The sequence below is a fragment of the Sorex araneus genome, chromosome 1 (genome assembly GCF_027595985.1).
Source record: "Sorex araneus isolate mSorAra2 chromosome 1, mSorAra2.pri, whole genome shotgun sequence".
NCBI classification, from domain to species: domain Eukaryota; kingdom Metazoa; phylum Chordata; class Mammalia; order Eulipotyphla; family Soricidae; genus Sorex; species Sorex araneus.
The window spans coordinates 292,755,253-292,773,289 of NC_073302.1; the positions used below are offsets into that span (position 1 = coordinate 292,755,253).

Genomic DNA, 18,037 nt, shown 5'->3' on the forward strand with positions numbered 1-18,037 from the left:
TCCTTCCTTCCTTCCTTCCTTCCTTCCTTCCTTTCCTCCCTCTCTCCCTCCCTCCCTCCCTCCTCCTCCCTCCCTCCCTCCCTCCCTCCCTCCTTCCTTCCTTCCTTCCTTCCTTCCTTCCTTCCTTCCTTCCTTCCTTCCTTCCTTCCTTCCTTCCTTCCTTCCTTCCTTCCCTCTTTTTTTGGGATAACATAGGTTGGCTGCATGCAAGGCAAACACCTTATTCCCTGTTCTTTTCTCTGACCTCAACAGTTTTTTTCATTTTTTTCTGCGATAAGTACCTTTCTTCTTGGTGAATTTTAAATATTTTTATTTCCTATGTGCCTAAAAGCATCCAACAACAGTCTATCTATTCTTTAAACTATCCTTTTAGTTCACATTGCAGAACTTAAGCAAGGTGTATTGGAATTTTAAAAGTCATGCTTGCATTCATTCATTCAGCTGGTCACTCTAAGCAAGCATTTGTTGAGATTCTAGTCTGGGCAAGCAAAGCACAAGAGAGAAAGGTCCCGTCTTTCATGAGCGCGCATCCAAATGGGCAGTGGCAAATTGTGTATAAGTAGGTAAATAAATGGAAAGATTTTGTTAGAGCCTGATAAGTCCTGCCCAAGAAGAAATGGGATGAAAAGTATTTGTTAAGAGGAAGAGCTTTAGACAGAGAAAGAAAGGAAGCAGGAAGAAAGCTGGGAAAAAGGAAGAATCTATTGTGAGACTTATTACTGTTTTTGGTATATCGAATACACCACGGATAGCTTGCCAGGCTCTGCCATGCGGGCGGGATACTCTAAGTAGCTTTCCGGGCTCTCTGAGACGGACGGAGGAATTGAACCGGGGTCAGCGTCCTGCAAGGCAAACACCCTACCTGCTGTGCTATGGCTCCAGTCCCACTTGAGTAAATCGATGACTCCAAGTAGTGTAACTATTTTTTTAAGGGAGTTTTGGAAGAGGATATTTTCATTCATTTTTGTATAAGCTGGATGCAAAGAGGATTCTAAAATTTACAATTATCACCTGTAAACAGATTCAAAATCTCCTCGATGATCCACATCCTCAGTTGGCTCATACAACCTAATTAGTTACGCTATGTCTCACTTCAATTAACTTATGTGAGAAATATGTGCACCGAACATTGTTTTTGCCACTGACAGAAAGGTATATAACTGTATCACTATCACCTCATTGTTCACTCTTCATCTATTTGCTCGAGCGGGCGCCAGTAATGTCTTCATTCATCCCTGTCACATGCTAGTGTAGCCCGATGGCATACTAGGGGCTCTTTCAGGGTCAGGGGAATGAGAACTGTCGTTACTATTTTTGGCATATCAAGTATGCCACAAGTAAAGGTGTAAAAGACCAAATTTTACTTGGTAAATCCAAGCAAGGACAATGGTCAGGATTAATTCCAAGAAGTCCTTGGAATTAATCAGGAGTGGACCCGAAACCCAGGGCTGATGAAACTGGTGTTTTTTTCTCAGAATGGTGTGTGGTCCTTCGTCCCCAGCTCCCCTCCCCCATCACCACACACACACACACACACACACACACACACACACACACACACACACTCTCACCCTTTTGTTTTCCTACTGGGCCTGTTAATCATTTTGCAAGTGTGTTGTATTATGTCAAGCAATTTAATTTGAGACCAGACGATCCCTGGAATCCTGAGGCTTGAGTCTGTTTCAGAAACTGGGGCGTTTCTCAGCCTCTCTCCACTGCATGCCTGGCTCCCATCTCTCCCCAAAGCTGTCACGGGGTCTCAGGTTCATGTTGATGAGAAATTCTTCCATGCAGCAGCGGGGCCCAACATCCTCCCTTCTTAGAAACGTAAACTTGAGGCTCCGGCAAATTGGAACTGGGGGTTAATCACAAGGTAGTTAGTGCTCAGGCCGGACATATATACATATATGCATACATACATGCATACATGCATATGTATGCATATATTTAATCTGTGTATGTCAAATATATATCTATATCATCAACATCTGTAACATGTATGCATCTTGATGTACATACATATGTATCTCTTAAGATTTGCTAACAGGAAAAATATTTCAAGCCATCCCTTTTATTTTGACAGTTTCTCTGACTTACTCAGCCACGAAACAACTCTTTCAGCTTACAGGAATATAGTTTCGAAGTCACAGCAGTACAATGAAGCTGGGCATAGAAATCCTTGCAGTGCCTTGGTGCACGCCCTCCTAGCCTCACAGCCCTACCCTCTCAGCAGTGCTCTTTACACACTAAAGTGCGTGGGAATGCGGAGTGTTTGAGTTCCAGAGGCCGTGTGGGAACATCAGGCCCCTGTTCCACAACAATTCCCCTCTCCCTCCCTTGGAAAACATGCAAAATGTAGATGTGGCCCGTTTCCTGAAAGAGCCATGCTCGCTTGGACTGTGGGTTCCCGGCCAGGGTGTGCAGGGGGAGCGTCTCTTCTACCATTCCCAAGTTCTCTGAGTCACCGAGGTTTTCAGATGTTGGCAGAAGAACTTGTTCCCTCACGTTCACAGTGTTCCACGTGGCAAGGAAGGGATGCTAGGCCACAGAAGGAGCTAGAAGGCTGGGAAGAGCCAGGCTTCTACAGGCCCTGCTCGGGCCCCTCCCTTTGCTGGAGTTGTCATGTGGGAGAGGGTCCCTAGGACACTGCAAGGTGCCTGAGGGTCCCTAGGACACTGCAAGGTGTCTGAGGGTCCCTAAGACACTGCAAGGCGTCTGAGGGTCCCCAGGACACTGGCAAGGTACCTGAGGGTCCCCGGGAGACCGCAAGATGCCTGTGATGGCATGGCTCTGGAGATGGGGATTGGAAACTGCCCTCTCAGACCTGGTCCCAGGTTGCGGCTGGACCATAGGCCACACTTGGAGAATGATGGCGATTGCTTCAGCGCCTCCTTTGTCTCTTCCCCACCACCGTCCTGAAGGCGAATAGTTCTCCCTCCCCAGGGACTGCTTCGTTCCTTCTCGATCACGCTGAGGACCTGGTACCGGCTGGGTCCACTACTCCTGCAGTCAACTGCGCAGGCAGGCCACACAGTTGGGAGTTGGGAGGAGAGGGCAGCTATTTTTTTAAAATTTAATTTAATTTTTATAAAGTCGTTCACAATAATTCATTGCATTTAATATTCAAACATCAAACAAAATGATGGTGGGATTGCCCACCATCACTGCACCTTCCCACCACCATATTTCGTATGTTTCCACCCCCAATCCCAAACCGTGTCCCCCAAAGCAGAACCGAAACAATTAATTCTGTATTGCTTGTTATGAAAAATCCGCTAAAGGGCTGGAGTGATAGCACAGAGGGCAGGGCGTTTGCCTTGCATGCGGCCGACCCAGGTTCGATTCCCAGCATCCCATATGGTCCCCTGAGCATGGCCAGGGGTAATTCCTGAGTGCAGAGCCAGGAATGACCCCTGAGCATTGCTGGATGGGACCCAAAAAGCAAAAAAAAAAAAAAAAAAAAAAAAAATCCGCTAAAAATGGTCCCACAGCGTTTCCTTAGAGGAAAGTGTGTGGAGCCTTTAAGAGAAGAGGGCGGTGTTCATTGCTCTCCCGCCCCACAAGTTCTGGGCGGGGTCTGGTAGCCGAAGATGTAGAGGACATCTGGGAGAGACTCTTGTTTTCTTCTAGTTCATCCTGATTAAAAAGTTTTTTAATTAAATTTTTTTGTCTCCCAAACCATGCTCAGAGCACCCCAGGGCTGCCCTCGGCAGTGCTTGACTCGACTGTGTTGACAGTTCAACGCTTAAATCATTTCCCGGATGGCTCAGTGCTGGCTGCTGTGGTGGTTCTTAGACCTGGGATGCAGGGGGCTGCCAGAGCCACACCAGGGCCTTGTTCAGAGTCCTGACCACCAGGCTTCCGGCCCTGGGGACTAGTATACGTCAGGTGGATGTTCCAGTCCTCCATCTCCTGCCCTTCACCCTGAACTGGAGGCCATCGAATCACAGCATGGGTGGTACTGCTTCACGAGAAATCACAGTACCCAAAATGCCCTCTCAGAGCATGCCACGGCCTTCGTCACAATTCTCCCCTGAGGACCAGCCCACGTGGGGGGGCAGTGGTGGTCTTCGAGGTCCCACAGACTTCAGCTGAAATCTCCCTTGAACTTCCTGTGTGAACTGGAGGGATTCAATGGCTTCTGAGCAAAGAGTCCCCCTCGGTTTCCTGGTCTTTAAAATGGGAGTGAGAATGCATCTCCCCCAGGTGTGGAGAAGGGTAAACTGGACATTCAGTGGGAACATCAGAGAGAATAAACCCAGGCTGAGTCTCAGCAAGGCCCCGCCAAAACACATAGCACATTATTCAGGTTAGGCTGTGTCATCACATCAGTATCAACAGGATTCATGTGTCATCAAAATCAACCCCACAACAATAACCCAAAGAAGGCGTCTGCCCAGGGCTGGAGGAAGCTGGTGGGGTCAGTGGTAGGTTATGCATCTAGCAGACACGGGGGCGAGTCTGAGTCCTGGGCGGCTCCTAGCCAGGCCCAGCCCCCAGCTGCTAGACATTGCAAAGAAGTTCCCAGGGGCCCGAGCTCCCCTGGATGGTTCCTGTGGGAGAAAGGTGTGGAGCACAGCGACAGGCACCAGAGCAGAGATCTGTCCCTGCATAGCAGATAAGACCTGTCCCTTCTGAGTGACCCAGTGGGGAGTGTCTGGGCGCATTTGACAAGCACCAGGTATCCGGCCTTGACCCTCACCCAACCTCCCCAAGAACTGTCACCTAACTGCAGCACCTAGCCCTGACTGGGATTGGGGCTGGGCAAAGCAGAGTTGGAAGGTGAGAGGTCAGTAATGCTGAGTCTGGACCATCCTCCTAAGCCGAGACCCCCTATAAAATATTTGGCAGTAAAGTGAGGGCTGTCAGCTTCTCCTGGAGTGATTTCTCCGTGCACCCGTCACCCTTCACCCTGTGTCTGCCCGAACCTGGTGCACAGCATGTCTGGGCACCTTGGGGAGAAACTGCTCCCCAACAGAAAGGAATCCAGGGGCCAGAGACAGTGCACAGCAGGAGGTGGGGGTGGGGGTGGGGAACCAACTTAGTCCCTGGAACTGCAGGATGCTACTTCCTCGGGCCCTCACATAGAACTGTTGGTCTAGCTGGCCAAGACTTGCCAGGAGTGGTCCCGCGGCCCCTAAATTGATTAGGAGATTGACTTCCCCACCAACACACCAGAAGAATGCATCCTGCTCCTCCCATTCCCCCCTCACCCCTGCTCCTCCTTTAGCTCCTCTGCCGCCATCTGCACCGGACCTGGAGTCTGAGTTGTCCCGAGGTGACTGACCAATGCGTTTTCTCTCATATCTACCACCCTCGCCCTTTCCTTTGGGTTCTTGTTCTGCCCTGTCCAGCAGTGCCTGATTCTGACAGCGAGGGCCACGCGCCCCTCCTTCCCCGCCCTGCCCTCTGTCTGGTAAGAGCCAGCTCCCAAACGCCCACTGAGGGTGAGTCTGTGCCTACCATCAGCCCAACTGGAGTCCACAGCACATAGTAGGTGCTTACAAAGAGACACTGGCTCGTTTCCGACGCAGCTGCCTCTGCCAACCCACCTTTGGTTTTGTTTCTTCCCACTTGATCCTTGAGGGCGAGTGGGGTGAGCTGGGGACAGGTCCCGAGGAAGCGTCCAAGTGGAGACACACTCGGGATGATAAGCTCCTGGCCTGGGCGGTCGGAAACAGTGCACACTCTTCAAAGCCTCCCGGGATGAAAGGCCCATTATTGAAGGCAGGATAGCAAGTCCAAGAAAAAGTTGCCTTTGTCAATTTTGCACCCTCCTCAAAACTCCTGCCCCAAACGCAGCACTACTTAAAGTGCAGGGGTGAGGTACCCCCTGCCCGAGTTCCTGCTGGCACATCAGCCCTTGTCCCTCCACCCACCCTCCATTGCCCATTTTGGGGGTCTATTTTCTCCACCCCTTTCATTCCGGCCAGTACAAATATTCCGGCAACTATTTCTGGGACTATCCTAGAAGAAGAAGAAGAAAAAAAGATTTTCTCAAATCTGTGAACAGAACTTTTTTTTTTTTTGAATGTCAAAATAAACCATCTGCTTGTACAACTGTTTCTAATTACTCTCCTGCCTGGTCTCGCCACTGGAGGGGTTTGGCACCAGCACCCCGCCCAGAGCCGAGCCGCTGCCCACATGCTCCCAGACAGCCCAGCAACGCACCCGCGACTCCGGGCAGAGCCCGCGACCTGCCCGCCCGCCCGGGTGTCCGTGGGTCCGTCTGCGGGGCCATCTGCGGGTGGGGCGCCCGGGGCCCCCTGCGGAACTGCGTGCGGAGCGCCAGGACCCCCGGCCCGAGCTCAGCATGCGGCCCGCCGGCCTCGGGAGCGTGTGGCTGCTGGCGTGCTCGCTGCTCCTCGCCCCGCTGGCCGCCGTGCCGCCCGGCTTCTCGCCCTCGCTGAGGTAGGTTGGGGTTGTGCTTCTGCCCGGCTCGCGGCTGCCCCCGGCTAATGGGTTTCCAACCTGTCCCCACTCCTGCCTTCTCTCTCCAGCGTGGGTGGCTGCCCCGCCGGCCCCTGGCCGGGCCCACGGGGGGGAAAATACCATCACTGAATCAAAAGTCCCGGGGCAGCTGCAGGAACTGCACGGGGTGTGCCCAGAGCCCCGAAGGCTGATTGCAGGGGGTCTGGGGTGCCCCTTGGCGGGAGGGCACCCCGCATCAGGATTCTACACTCTGCTAAATAAGTGACTTGCTAATTGCAATAGCTACTCTTTGAGGAAAGTGTAGTTGGGGGCCGAGAGAGAGCACACGCCTGCAAGGCGCTTGTCTTGCAGGCAGCAGAGCAGAATTTGATCTCTGGTCCCTTGAGCACCCCCAGGAGCGATCCCTGAGCACAGAGCCAGGAGCAAGCTCTGAGCACTGTTTGGTGTGCCCCCCCCCCATCCAAGCCAGGAAAATCATTCAAAAGTGTAATTGATAAATCTTGTGTAATGCAACTTAAAAGACAAACATCCACTCTATGTTATAAGTTCCACTGGCCTTTATATAGCGGCTTCTCTTGGTTTCATAAAATAATCATTCCTGGTCACACTGGGTGAATTTGAATTGCACCACACTTGAGATTCACTTGAGATTCATCATCTGTCTCCTCCCCCTCTTCTCCTCCTCCCCCTCCTCCTCTTCTTCCTCCTCCTCCTCCCCCTCCTCCTAGTCCTTCTCCCCCCTCCTCCTCCTCCTCCTCTTCCTCCTCCTCCTCCCCCTCCTTCTAGTCCTTCTCCCCCCTCCTCCTCCTCTTCTTCCTCCTCCTCCTCCTCTTCTTCCTCCTCCTCCTTCTCCCTCCTCTCCCTCCTCCTCCCCCTATCCCTCCTCCTCCCCCTCCCTCCTCCTCCTCCCTCCTCCTTCCCCTCCCTTCTCCTCCCCCTTCCCCTGTTCTCCTACTCCTCCTCCTCCTCCCCCTCTCCCTCCTCTTCTCCCTCCTCCCCCTCTTCCTCTCCCTCCCTCCTCCTCCTCCCCTCCCTCTCCCCCTCCTCCTTCTCCCTCTCCCTCTCCCCCTCCTCCTCCTCCCCTCCCCCTCCTCCTCCTCCTCCCCTCCCCCTCCTCCTGCTCCTCCTCCCCTTCCTCCTCCCCCTCCTCCTTCTCACTCTCCTCCTCCTCCCCTCCCTCTCCCCCTCCTCCTTCTCCCTCTCCCCCTCCTCCTCCTCCCCTCCCTCTCCCCATGTGGAGTTTTCTTCCCCCGGGGTGGGGGCACAGTGGGAGAAAACACGGCCCCCGGAGGAGAGAGCGCAGGCTGTCCTTGACCTAGGTGTCCTGTGGCTTGTCGTCCCCTGCAGAAACGGGCCCGGTGGTGGTGGCGCATGCAGACTGTCGCGGGCCGAGTCGGAGCGCCGCTGCAGGGCGCCGGGGCAGCCGCCAGGGGGCGCGCTGTGCCACGGCCGGGGCCACTGCGACTGCGGGGTCTGCATCTGCCACGTGAGCGAGCCGGGCATGTACTTCGGGCCCCTGTGCGAGTGTCACGAGTGGGTGTGTGAGACCTACAACGGAAGCACCTGTGCAGGTACGTGCCTGACCCCGGCCCTGCCTCTCCGGGCCGTGTTTGCAGGGAGGCCTGCGGGGGCGCCCGCGGCCGGTCCCTTGCAGGTGCGAGAGGGGCCACGCCCGGGCCTGGGACCTTGACTCGCCCCAGGCCCTTGACTCGCCCCGTGGGGCTGGTGCGCGGAGAGGGCGCATCAGACGCAGCAGCCGGGTGTGGGGGGGGGGGGCAACGAATGAACAGACTCGGGAATCCTGGCTGGCGTCGCCGGGGCTGCAGGAATGCTGCAGCGGCCGCGGGCCCTGGTATTCGGGGCAGGGTGGGGCGGACAGAAACTTTCCCACACGCCGCGCGCATTTTTTCAGGAGTGATTCGGGGACTGAGATTGCAGCGGCCCAGGCCGTTTCCGCCACTGAAAAAGGCCAGATCTCTCCTCTCCCACTCTCCCCATCCTCATGCAATTCCCGCAGCCCCGGCTGGGCCCAGTGATTCAGGCCCTCCGTGGGGGAAAGAAGACGTCGCGTTCCACCCGGGCGCGGGCGAGTTCTACACCCTAAAGAAACAAACAACAAAAAAAAGAGGCACAACTTACTTTACTAAGAAATGAGCACTGAGGATCAACTGAGAGACAGGGAGTGAGGTGCTTATTTTTTGTTGGTTTAGTTTTTGTAGGCTCCGATGTGCATGTAACAGTGCTCCCTACACGGGCTGGATGCTCCCGCTGGGAGGCCAAGAGTCCTTCCTCTGAGAAATTCCGAGGAGCCTTTCAGTGCCTTTCCCTGCGGGTTGTGGACCCTTTACAGCCATGAATGCCCCCCATCTTGCTGTTTTCCCTTCATCCATCCCACCAGCCGCACTTGTTTTTCGAGATGATCCCTGAGAAAGAAAGCCAAGTATCGCCATCTGATAGTTCGCTCCGGATTCCTTCCCATCCTCTCAGATTTCTTTCCAGGTTTCCCAGCCTCTCTGGTTCTTATTGCCTTTGGCAAGGTCTCTTCAATATCAGGCTTCGGGCTGTCCCCACCCCCCTCCTGGCCTCCCCCTGGGCAGTTGGAATAGTTCTTACACTGGGCGAGTCACACGGGAGAGGCTGCAGAGATGGGGAACGCTTGCACTGGTCTCTCTCCAGAAGCAGTGCAGCCAGTGGCCCGAGACGCCCCCTGAAGAGAATGGCTGCCCCCCGCCCCCCAGGCCCACCTGTCACTGACGCCTCCCGATTTCCTCCCTGAAGGGATGTGTCAATGCACCTCTTCTGTCCCAGCACCGAGCCAGCCTGAGCCGCGGCTTTGCCTGCTGACGCTGCATTCCGCAAAGGCCCTCGCCTCCGGGCGGCAGGAAATGCTCATCTTCAGTTGCATCCTCTCTCCCTGCCTGTGCCGGAGGGTTGGGGCCTCTGTGTGCCAGGCCAAATGGGGAGGGGGGGCTCCTCCCAAACAGAGCACCGTGCACGTGCGATGGGTGTCAACAGCTTCCCTGAGAACACGTTCCTGGCCGTTATAGCCAACGGCGTTTCTCATCGTGCAGCTCTGAAACGGTCCCACGGGTAAGGTGGAAATGGAGCAACTTGTCTCGGGGTTCCTCTGGGCTTCTCTGGGCACTCCCCCTGCAAGTGCTCCCCAGAATAGCTTTCAGAGAACCCTTCCACCCCGCGCAGTCACGGAGTGGCCGAGAGCAGAGGCTTGGAGGGGAAATTTCCAGGATTCCAGCCGAGCTCCAGCACTTGACCTTGGGGAAAACTTGAGCAGCTTTTCTGAGTCTCCCTGTACCCGTAACACCGGCGGGGTGCCCAGGTGACTTATGTGAAGAGAGAGAAAGCCTGGGGACGGCAGCTGCCACTTCCTCTAACCTGCTTCTGCCGTGCCAGGGAACTGCTGGGAAGTCTCGGACTGATGAGGTCTGCGATGAGCCCCTGCACAGCACAGACCCCGAGTCCCCCCAGCCCCCTCAGTAACCGTCAAGCCCCACCTGACGTCCACTTGTTCTGTGCGACATGGGAGTAAATCCCCGCTCTAGCCCTCAACACCCCGGGGAGCCGTGAACTCAGGCTGCAGCGAGTAACTGCTCTTTGCAGGAGGGGGAGTCGGTCCTAGGCCTTCGCCAGGCATCTGATCCCTCCACCTCTCTCGCACAGAGGACTTTCAGGAGGTGAGCAGTGAATTGAAGAGACAGATTTTATTTGGAGGTTTTGAGGAAGGAGATGAAGGTTTGGAGAGAAGGAGAGAGAGTAGCATGCTCAAGAGACAGCAAGGATTTCTCTGAAGGCGGAGAGAGCCCAGTGCACATCCCAGCACTAGATCTGAAAGCAGGAAAGCGCACATGCACATCCCAAGGGGGGAGATGCAGGCGACACACGTGCTTGGGGCCCACAAGTGCTCGGCCATGACACATGGGCCCAAGTAGCACACGGGCTCGGGCAGCGTTTACTCACACTTTCTTTGTTCAAGCTGGTTCGATGGGGTTTCTCCCAAGCTGCCCCAGGTGGAGTTTTCAATCGACGTAAGAACCTGTTGCTAGGGCGGTTGCCAACCAGTAGAGCTGGGAGCAGTGATGGTCTCCTTTGAAATTCCTTTCCTGGAGTGTCTCTCTGACGCAGGTCCAGCCTTCTCTGGGTCTGTGCTGACACCAGGTAAAGGCTTCATCAGGCCTTAGTTCCTGTGTTCACAAGGTGGATCCTGACAGTCTTCAGGGAGAGTTGGTTTTGTTATTTTCCCAGGAATTCATTGCCATGGGGGCCCTTCCCTGTCTACCTGCCTGCCTGCCTCATCTGGATGTGTCCAGTGGGAATAGTAACAGAATAATATCTCCTCCCCTACAGAAGGATGCCAAGACTAACATATGTAAAACACTCGGGGTATCGTTCCTGTACAAAACGCACACTGCATATTCATAGGTATTTATGCCTGTGTCTAATATTATACTGGTGCACAAAAGGAGGTAAGCTGGAGGGGGATGGAGAGAGGGAGGTTAAAGGGCTGATATATGCAGGACGAATAGATGCTAATGTGGGTATATAATGCTGCCTAGACACACAGGTACTGGAGAGATATTCAATGGATAGTTCTAGTTGGATAGAGAGACCGTTTGACTCTGTTTGTTGGACGTTTTATTCACTGAAAGCAATTTGGCGTTTTTAATGTAGTCTGGGCCTGTTATTGATCCATCTCTCAAGAGGTTGAGCGGGGATAACCGTCCTGGCCTCATTTCAGAGCAGCTGGATTAGATACTCCGTGCCTTTTCAAGTCAGGCCACTGGGATTCCTACGCCGTGAATCACAAGCAGCACAGTGATCTGACTTTAAGCTGCTTGGCGTGGTCGTGTGTACACTCCTGCAAGCGGCCGCTTCCTTCCACGTTTCACATGAATCTTTCTGGGACCAGAAGTCAGCTCAGTGAGCATTCCTGTGGGCTTAATGCGCTACAGAAAGGGAAATGGGCTCTGGTGAATGATGTCTTTGAGAAAAGTCAAATGTTTGGTTCCGTAGAGCACAGACTCTCTGTAAATATTTCCCTTTGTCCCTGGAAAACTAACTGAACAGCTTACATAGATATTAGTTTCTTAATATGTTCTAGTCACTTTTGAATTTACCACTTACATTGATTAAGGGGGTCTCAATGGTCTTAACTGGAAAGAGCTCACTGTATCACTGTATCACTGTCATCCCGTTGTTCATCGATTTGCACTAGAGGGCACCAGTAATGTCTTCATTTGTCCCTGTCGCATGCTAGTGTAAGCCAGTGGTATCTGCTTGCTCCAGGAGCATGAAGAGCACGTTGTAGTTACTGTTTTTGGCATATCAAATATGTCACAGGAAGTTTGCCAGGCCTTGCCATGCAGAAAAAAATAATAATAATAACAATTTTTAAAAATAATAAAATAAAAATACAGAGATCGCACAGCCACGAATGCAGCCATGCACTCCAGGAAAAATTGCGTCACTCTCTTCCGGGAGCTTTGTTTTATAGTCTCTGGATCTTGGCCACTGATGAGATAACATGGTGCCAGGAGGAGTTTGTGGGTGTGACTGCCAAGCTAATGGAAAACTGGGAATCTGGGTGGCAGAGGCCCAGTCCCGATCCGAGCAGGCCAGGAGATCTCAGCCATCGTCCCGCACACCTGGGTTACTCTGTCAGTTCCTTCATGGGTGAGGCTTGTCCGAGCATGTGGAGAGTGGCCTTGAGCATGACTGTGGCTTTTCATAGGTTTTCGGCTGCCAGGGCTCTGCTTGGGACAGGGAGGGAAACTCAACCTGCACCCCTCTGAGGTGCCCTGATGAAGACAGCCTGGCGCGGGAGCAGGAGACTCTGTCTTCAATCATGTAGATTGTGCTGATTATAAAAGCTGTTCCACCCCATGATACCTGGTGGTTCCTCTGCCAAATCCAGGAGAGATGAACTGTGTTTCTTTTGTCTGTTCATTGCTCGCTCATCTCCCTGATATGTAGCCCCAGCACCCAGTGGTTCCCGCACCTTTTCTAGGAAAAAGCAGCAGGTTTCAGTCCAGATCACAAAATGTGACTGATTTTTCAGCCAGTTGCTTCGGTTTGGCGCCTCTTAAAATGGTCAAAACAGGCAAATGCTTGCAAGAGTTCCATCTCTTTGTAGGAAGTAAGGTTGGGTAATTGTGTAACGAATATGAGTTTGAGTGATCAAGTGCATTATACCAGGTGCCTTTTTCTGTCCTTGCTAGATACTTGGCCCTCTGCTATTGGAAGTTAGATTTTTCTACCTCTTAGGTCTTGTTTGTATTGCTGCTTAGTGTAGCAACTTTCTCAAGCAAATTTTCACAAAAGTTTGGTATTTTGTGGTAGCTGAAATCTTTGCTTGGTTAGCAGAAGAACTTTACTGATGATGGGACAGAACCCCCTAGGCTTTGCCAAAGGTCATTTTCTGCCATCTGCCTCCCCACCCCCACCCAGGACCTTCCAGTTCTGCCTTAGTCTCTCTTCTTGCTTGCCTAGAGCCTTGCTGTCAGCTCTGTGGATGGCATTGGACATTTTCAGTGCCTTCCTGAGCATCCACGCATGTGTGTTCCCCTGGCTCAGAGCCCTGTAAATAGACTGGAGCTTTTAAAGCCTCTCTGGACAGATTTCATTTTTGCGTCTTCAGTTCACCTCTCGCCCCCTCTTATAGCTGTTCTCTCCCTCCAGGGAAGCTGTGAAGTTAAACTCTTTTAATTTGTTTTTTTGTAAATGCCTCTCAGGGAAAAACATTTTTTAAATAACACAGTCAAATAAGATACAAGAAACCTTTGCAAGCAGGATCTTTCAGTGGACCAGCAGGCAGATAAAATAATGATAATTATTTCCAAATGAGGGTTGGAAAGAATTTCTCTTCAATTCTGCTTTCTCTGGTGGCTGCCAAGGTGCTGGATTTCACTGCCAATGTGGAATGTTAATTTTAAAGACTGCTGTGGACATTCAGTTAATTTCCAAGGTTCTGGAAAAATGGATTGTGAAAAATATTCTGAGAATGTATTAAAACAATTTTTGCGTTGCTTTTCTCTGGGAGTACATTTTTCAACGTTCTAATTCTGCCAGTTTTGCTGATTTCTGATTAGGTATATTTTTGTTGTTGTTTTAACAAGGGAGTGTTGCTCTCTAGGATAAAGAGGTGGGTGTTAACCCCTTTGGTATTGAGTGGATATGGAATGGATTTATGGCTGAAGAGAAAGAAACAGTGGTGTTAAGGAGAGGGGCACTAGAGCTGACTTATGGGAGGGGGGGTTCAGTTTGTTTACCTCATACCCCCCTGATGCACTGGATTGCCTTTTAGGAATAGTCTTTTAGGAACCAGAGAGGACTGCGGGCATCACCCAGGGGACAGAGTTCTGCACAGGATGGGGGTGTGTGGCGTGTTTGGACACACAGAGGAGTTGTCACAGTAGTCCCTGGCTTCGTATCTCTGGACTGCAGTTACACAAAGTTACACAAATAATAGAAAACTTGTGTCTCATTCTGTCATGGATGGCTGAGTGTAATGCCACCTGAGGCAATCATCTCATTCCTCGTCCAAGTCTATTAAGATGGGGCAAGAACACATTCTCTAGAGTGGTTGAGAGTTTGAGTTCGCAAGTCTAGTGGGTTGAGTTCCACACTAGTTTCCTTGCCCTGTGGACCTCCGTGGAGTTGGTTAACTTGGCAGGACGCAGTTTGTTCATCTGAAGTCTGTGTAATCCACACTCTGGGGGAGTTACTGCAAAGTTTAACCGAGAAAATACACATGGAGCACTGGGCAGAACAACCGACACCTAGATAAACAATGGTAGTTGTTACCATTAGTATTCTACCTGGAATCCCCAAAGGGATTCTTTTAAGAAAAAAATTCATATCTGTTATACATGGATTACTAGTAATTAAGTGAGACATTTTATGGATATTAACTATCTGTACATCTTTATATGTTCAATACATGATGTCACTTCAGTGTCCCAAATGCCTCAAAAGTAGTAACTTTTGAGGTTATTTCTGTGAGATGGTGATATCATGTTTTATAATATGGTTACCGCAAATTGGACAATTAGAGAGAATGTTTTAGTGGTATGTAAATATTTTAGGTTGAGGAGATATCTTTGTTGTTCTGTTTTGTTTGGAAGCCGCATCTGGCAACTCTTAGGGGTCACTCCAGGTTCTGTATTCAGGAATTACTCCTGGCAATGCTCAGGGGACCATATGGGATGCCCGGGATGCTAGGCTACCCATACGCAAGGCCCTCCCTCTGTGCTAAGGTTCAGACCCCTGGTTCATGTGTGGCGTATGTGAGACTCTGGGTTCAATACCCAGGCACTGCCTTCTCACCACCAGCACCTCTGGGTACAACTTGATGGCCCCTGAGCTTTCCTCAGATGACTGGTTGGGATCCCATAAATGTTTTTAAAAAATAAACCAATTAAAGTAAATTACATTTAAACATTTCATTATAGCTTATCTGTTAATTCAAACATAAGAGAGTTTTGCCACTAAAGATCAATAATTCATACCTGTGTGAATAACAGTGCAGTGGAGTTGTATCTGAGCATCAGGATCAGACACTGGAGGTTTAAGAAATCAGTGGGAGGGTGGGTGGGGTAGGAAGTGAGGGAAAGGGAGAAGTGGGGGACCCAGGATTAAGGGCCTCGGGTGCATTTGTAATGTGTGAGAGTGGTATACATATGTATATATGTATATATTTACCATGCAAGCTAAAGTCATCAATACTAAAAACAGGACATCCAAACTGAGCAATGAAACTTTAAAATGAGTCTGTCAAGGTGGCAGGCTTTGGGGGCTGAGAGGCATGTGGGACACTAGTGAACGGAAGTTGACACTGATGGTGGGGTTGGTGCTAGAACTTGTACCTAAACTTTGTATGTATATGTCTAGACTTTGTAAATCATGGTATTGAATAAAATTAAAATAAAAAGTAAAAATTCCAGGTTCAAGAAAAAAACCCCATTACTCTGGGCAGTGTCCAGGAAGGTCTCCATGCTCAGCTCAGTTCACCTCCCTCGAAATTAACTGTCTTTTGGTTAATCTCCGTGTAAGCACCAGAGCAAAGGGTGCTCATTGTTGGTGTTTGGGTCCTGGGGGGAAATCAGCTCCTGCCTCTAGGGGGACGCTCCAGACCAACTGAGCTCCTGGTGTCACACTTGCAAGGAAGTCAGACTCAGTCCACGAAAGTGAGTTACCTTTACACTTGTGTTTTGTGCCTTAGGGCCTGCATTCAGTGAGTGAAATAAGAGTACTCCTGAAATTTAAGTTCTGTTTCCTCTCCATGTACCATCACACAGGACCTTAAGTGCTCATGTACACAGTGCTGCACTAAGCACATGAGTGAATGAAATACAAGTGTGCTGAGTCTTCCTTTTAGTCTTAATCATAGTTTCTGGAGTTAATGTCAAATTTAGTGCTTCTATTTTGCCTTTTCTCATGATTGTAATAATACATGTTATAAGCATGCACACGCTCACAGAGATCTAATTCTCTCCCTCTTTTTTTGTTTAGAAATATATCATGGTAAAGGTCTGGAAGAATGTCCATGGCTTGGAATCTGACCTCACATGCTGGGGGAAAAGGCAGCTGAGAATAGAGAAGGGACCACCAAGTAAAGGATGCTTGGAGGGCTTGCTAGGAATGGGAGATGCTTGCTAAACATAGACTATAGACTGAACATGTTGGCCACTTAATACCTGTATCGCAAACCATAACACCCAAAAGGAGAGAGAGAGTAAAGGGAAGAGGCAGGGGGTGGGGGTGGTGGGAGGGATACTGGGAACATTGGTGGTGGAGAATGGGCACTAGTGGAGGGATAGGTACTCGATCATTGTATGACTGAAACATAAGCACAAACTTTGTAAATCTGTAACAGTACCTCATAGTGATTCATTAAAAAATTAAAAAAAAAATTTAAAAAGAAATATATCATGGTCCTAATTCTAGTTTAATGTTGTGGGTGATGAAAGTCTCACAGATCTGAGAGCACAGGGTCAGGAGAAACAGTCAGAACCACCTGCTGGGTCGTGCCCCTCACTAGCGTATTGATGGGTTAGCCCAGAGGTTCCTCAGCTCTGCCTGACCAGTCCTGGTGGCCTCTGGCCCTGAGGAGCCCAAGCACCTGTGTCCTCTCAGGAGTCACACTAAACCACCCAGTCGCACTGGCCAAATATTACTCTGATGGTCCCAGGGTGCCCAGGAACTGCCTGGGAGGCTCACAGACATTTTTATAGATTAAAAAAGTTTTTTTCACAACCGTATGATATTCTGTTGAAGTGGGTGTTTCATCTTCCTACTCCTGTAGACCCGTGCCAGCCTCATGAACCAGCGGTTGAAAATGATTTTAGGGACACATGTCCTTATTTTTTTTTTTTAAATTTTATTTATTTTTAATTAGAGAATCACCGTGAGGGTACAGTTACAGATTTATACACTTTTGTGTTTATACTTCCCTCATACAAAGTTCGGGAACCCATCCCTTCACCAGTGCCCATTCTCCACCACCCGTAAACCCAGCGTCCCTCCCACCCTCCCCAATCCCATCTCCCCCCCACCCCACCCTGCCACTGTGGCAAGGCATTCCCTTCTGTTCTCTCTCTCTAATTAGCTGTTGTGGTTTGCAATAAAGGTGTTCAGTGGCCGCTGTGCTCAGTCTCTAGCCCTCATTCAGCCCGCAACTCCCTTCCCCCACATGGCCTTCGACTACAATGTAGTTGGTGATCGCTTCTCTGAGTTGACCTTTCCCCGGAACGTGAGGCCAGCCTCGAAGCCATGGAGTCAACCTCCTGGTACTTATTTCTACAGTTCTTGGGTGATAGTCTCCCACTCTGTTATTCTATATACCATAGATGAGTGCAATCTTTCTATGTCTGTCTCTCTCTTTCTGACTCATTTCACTCAGCATGAAACTTTTCATGCCCATCCACTTAACTACAAAATTCTTGACCTCCTTTTTTCTAACAGCTGCATAGTATTCCATTGTATAGATGTTCCAAAGTTTCCTCAACCAGTCATCCGTTCTGGGGCATTCGGTTTTTTTCCAGATTCTGGCTATTGTAAACAGTGCTGCGATGAACATACATGTGCAGATGTTGTTTCGATTGTACTTTTTTGCCTCTCTGGGATATATTCCCAGCAGTGGTATTGCTGGGTCAAATGGGAATTCAATATCTAATTTTTTGAGAATCGTCCAAATTGTTTTCCAGAAGGGCTGAACCAGTCGGCATTCCCACCAGCAGTGAAGAAGGGTCCCTTTCTCCCCACATCCTCTCCAACAGCGGTTGCTTTTGTTCTTTTGGATGTGTGCTAGTCTCTGTGGTGTGAGGTGGTATCTCATGGTGACACATGTCCTTATTAATCTACTAGTCTAGTAGTGACCATCTAACTACCCAGCTCTGGAATTTGTGTGTGTTGTAATTTTTGAAAAAGGATGTTTTTGAACCATTTTGTCAGACTTCAGTCATGACTGTGCACACACAATCATACCACACATGCACACAGCCCCCTGTCTTCCTCCTGCACACGTGGACAGGATGAGCAGATGAAAACCAACATTTCTCGTTCCCAGCCAACAGGAGTTTTCATCAAATTC

At 50.4% G+C, this 18,037-nt stretch overlaps 1 protein-coding gene across 1 annotated transcript in view; it reads left to right on the top strand.

Moving 5' to 3' along the window:
- Positions 1-6,179: 6,179 nt before the first annotated feature.
- ITGBL1 (integrin subunit beta like 1) overlaps positions 6,180-18,037 on the top strand; it is a 256,659-nt gene continuing 244,801 nt past the window's right edge. Inside the window, exons 1-2 of the mRNA XM_004614046.3 lie at positions 6,180-6,411; positions 7,780-8,003. Of these exons, the coding sequence (XP_004614103.3) occupies positions 6,314-6,411; positions 7,780-8,003 (322 nt within the window). The 5' untranslated portion in view covers positions 6,180-6,313. The remainder of the gene's footprint in view (positions 6,412-7,779; positions 8,004-18,037) is intronic.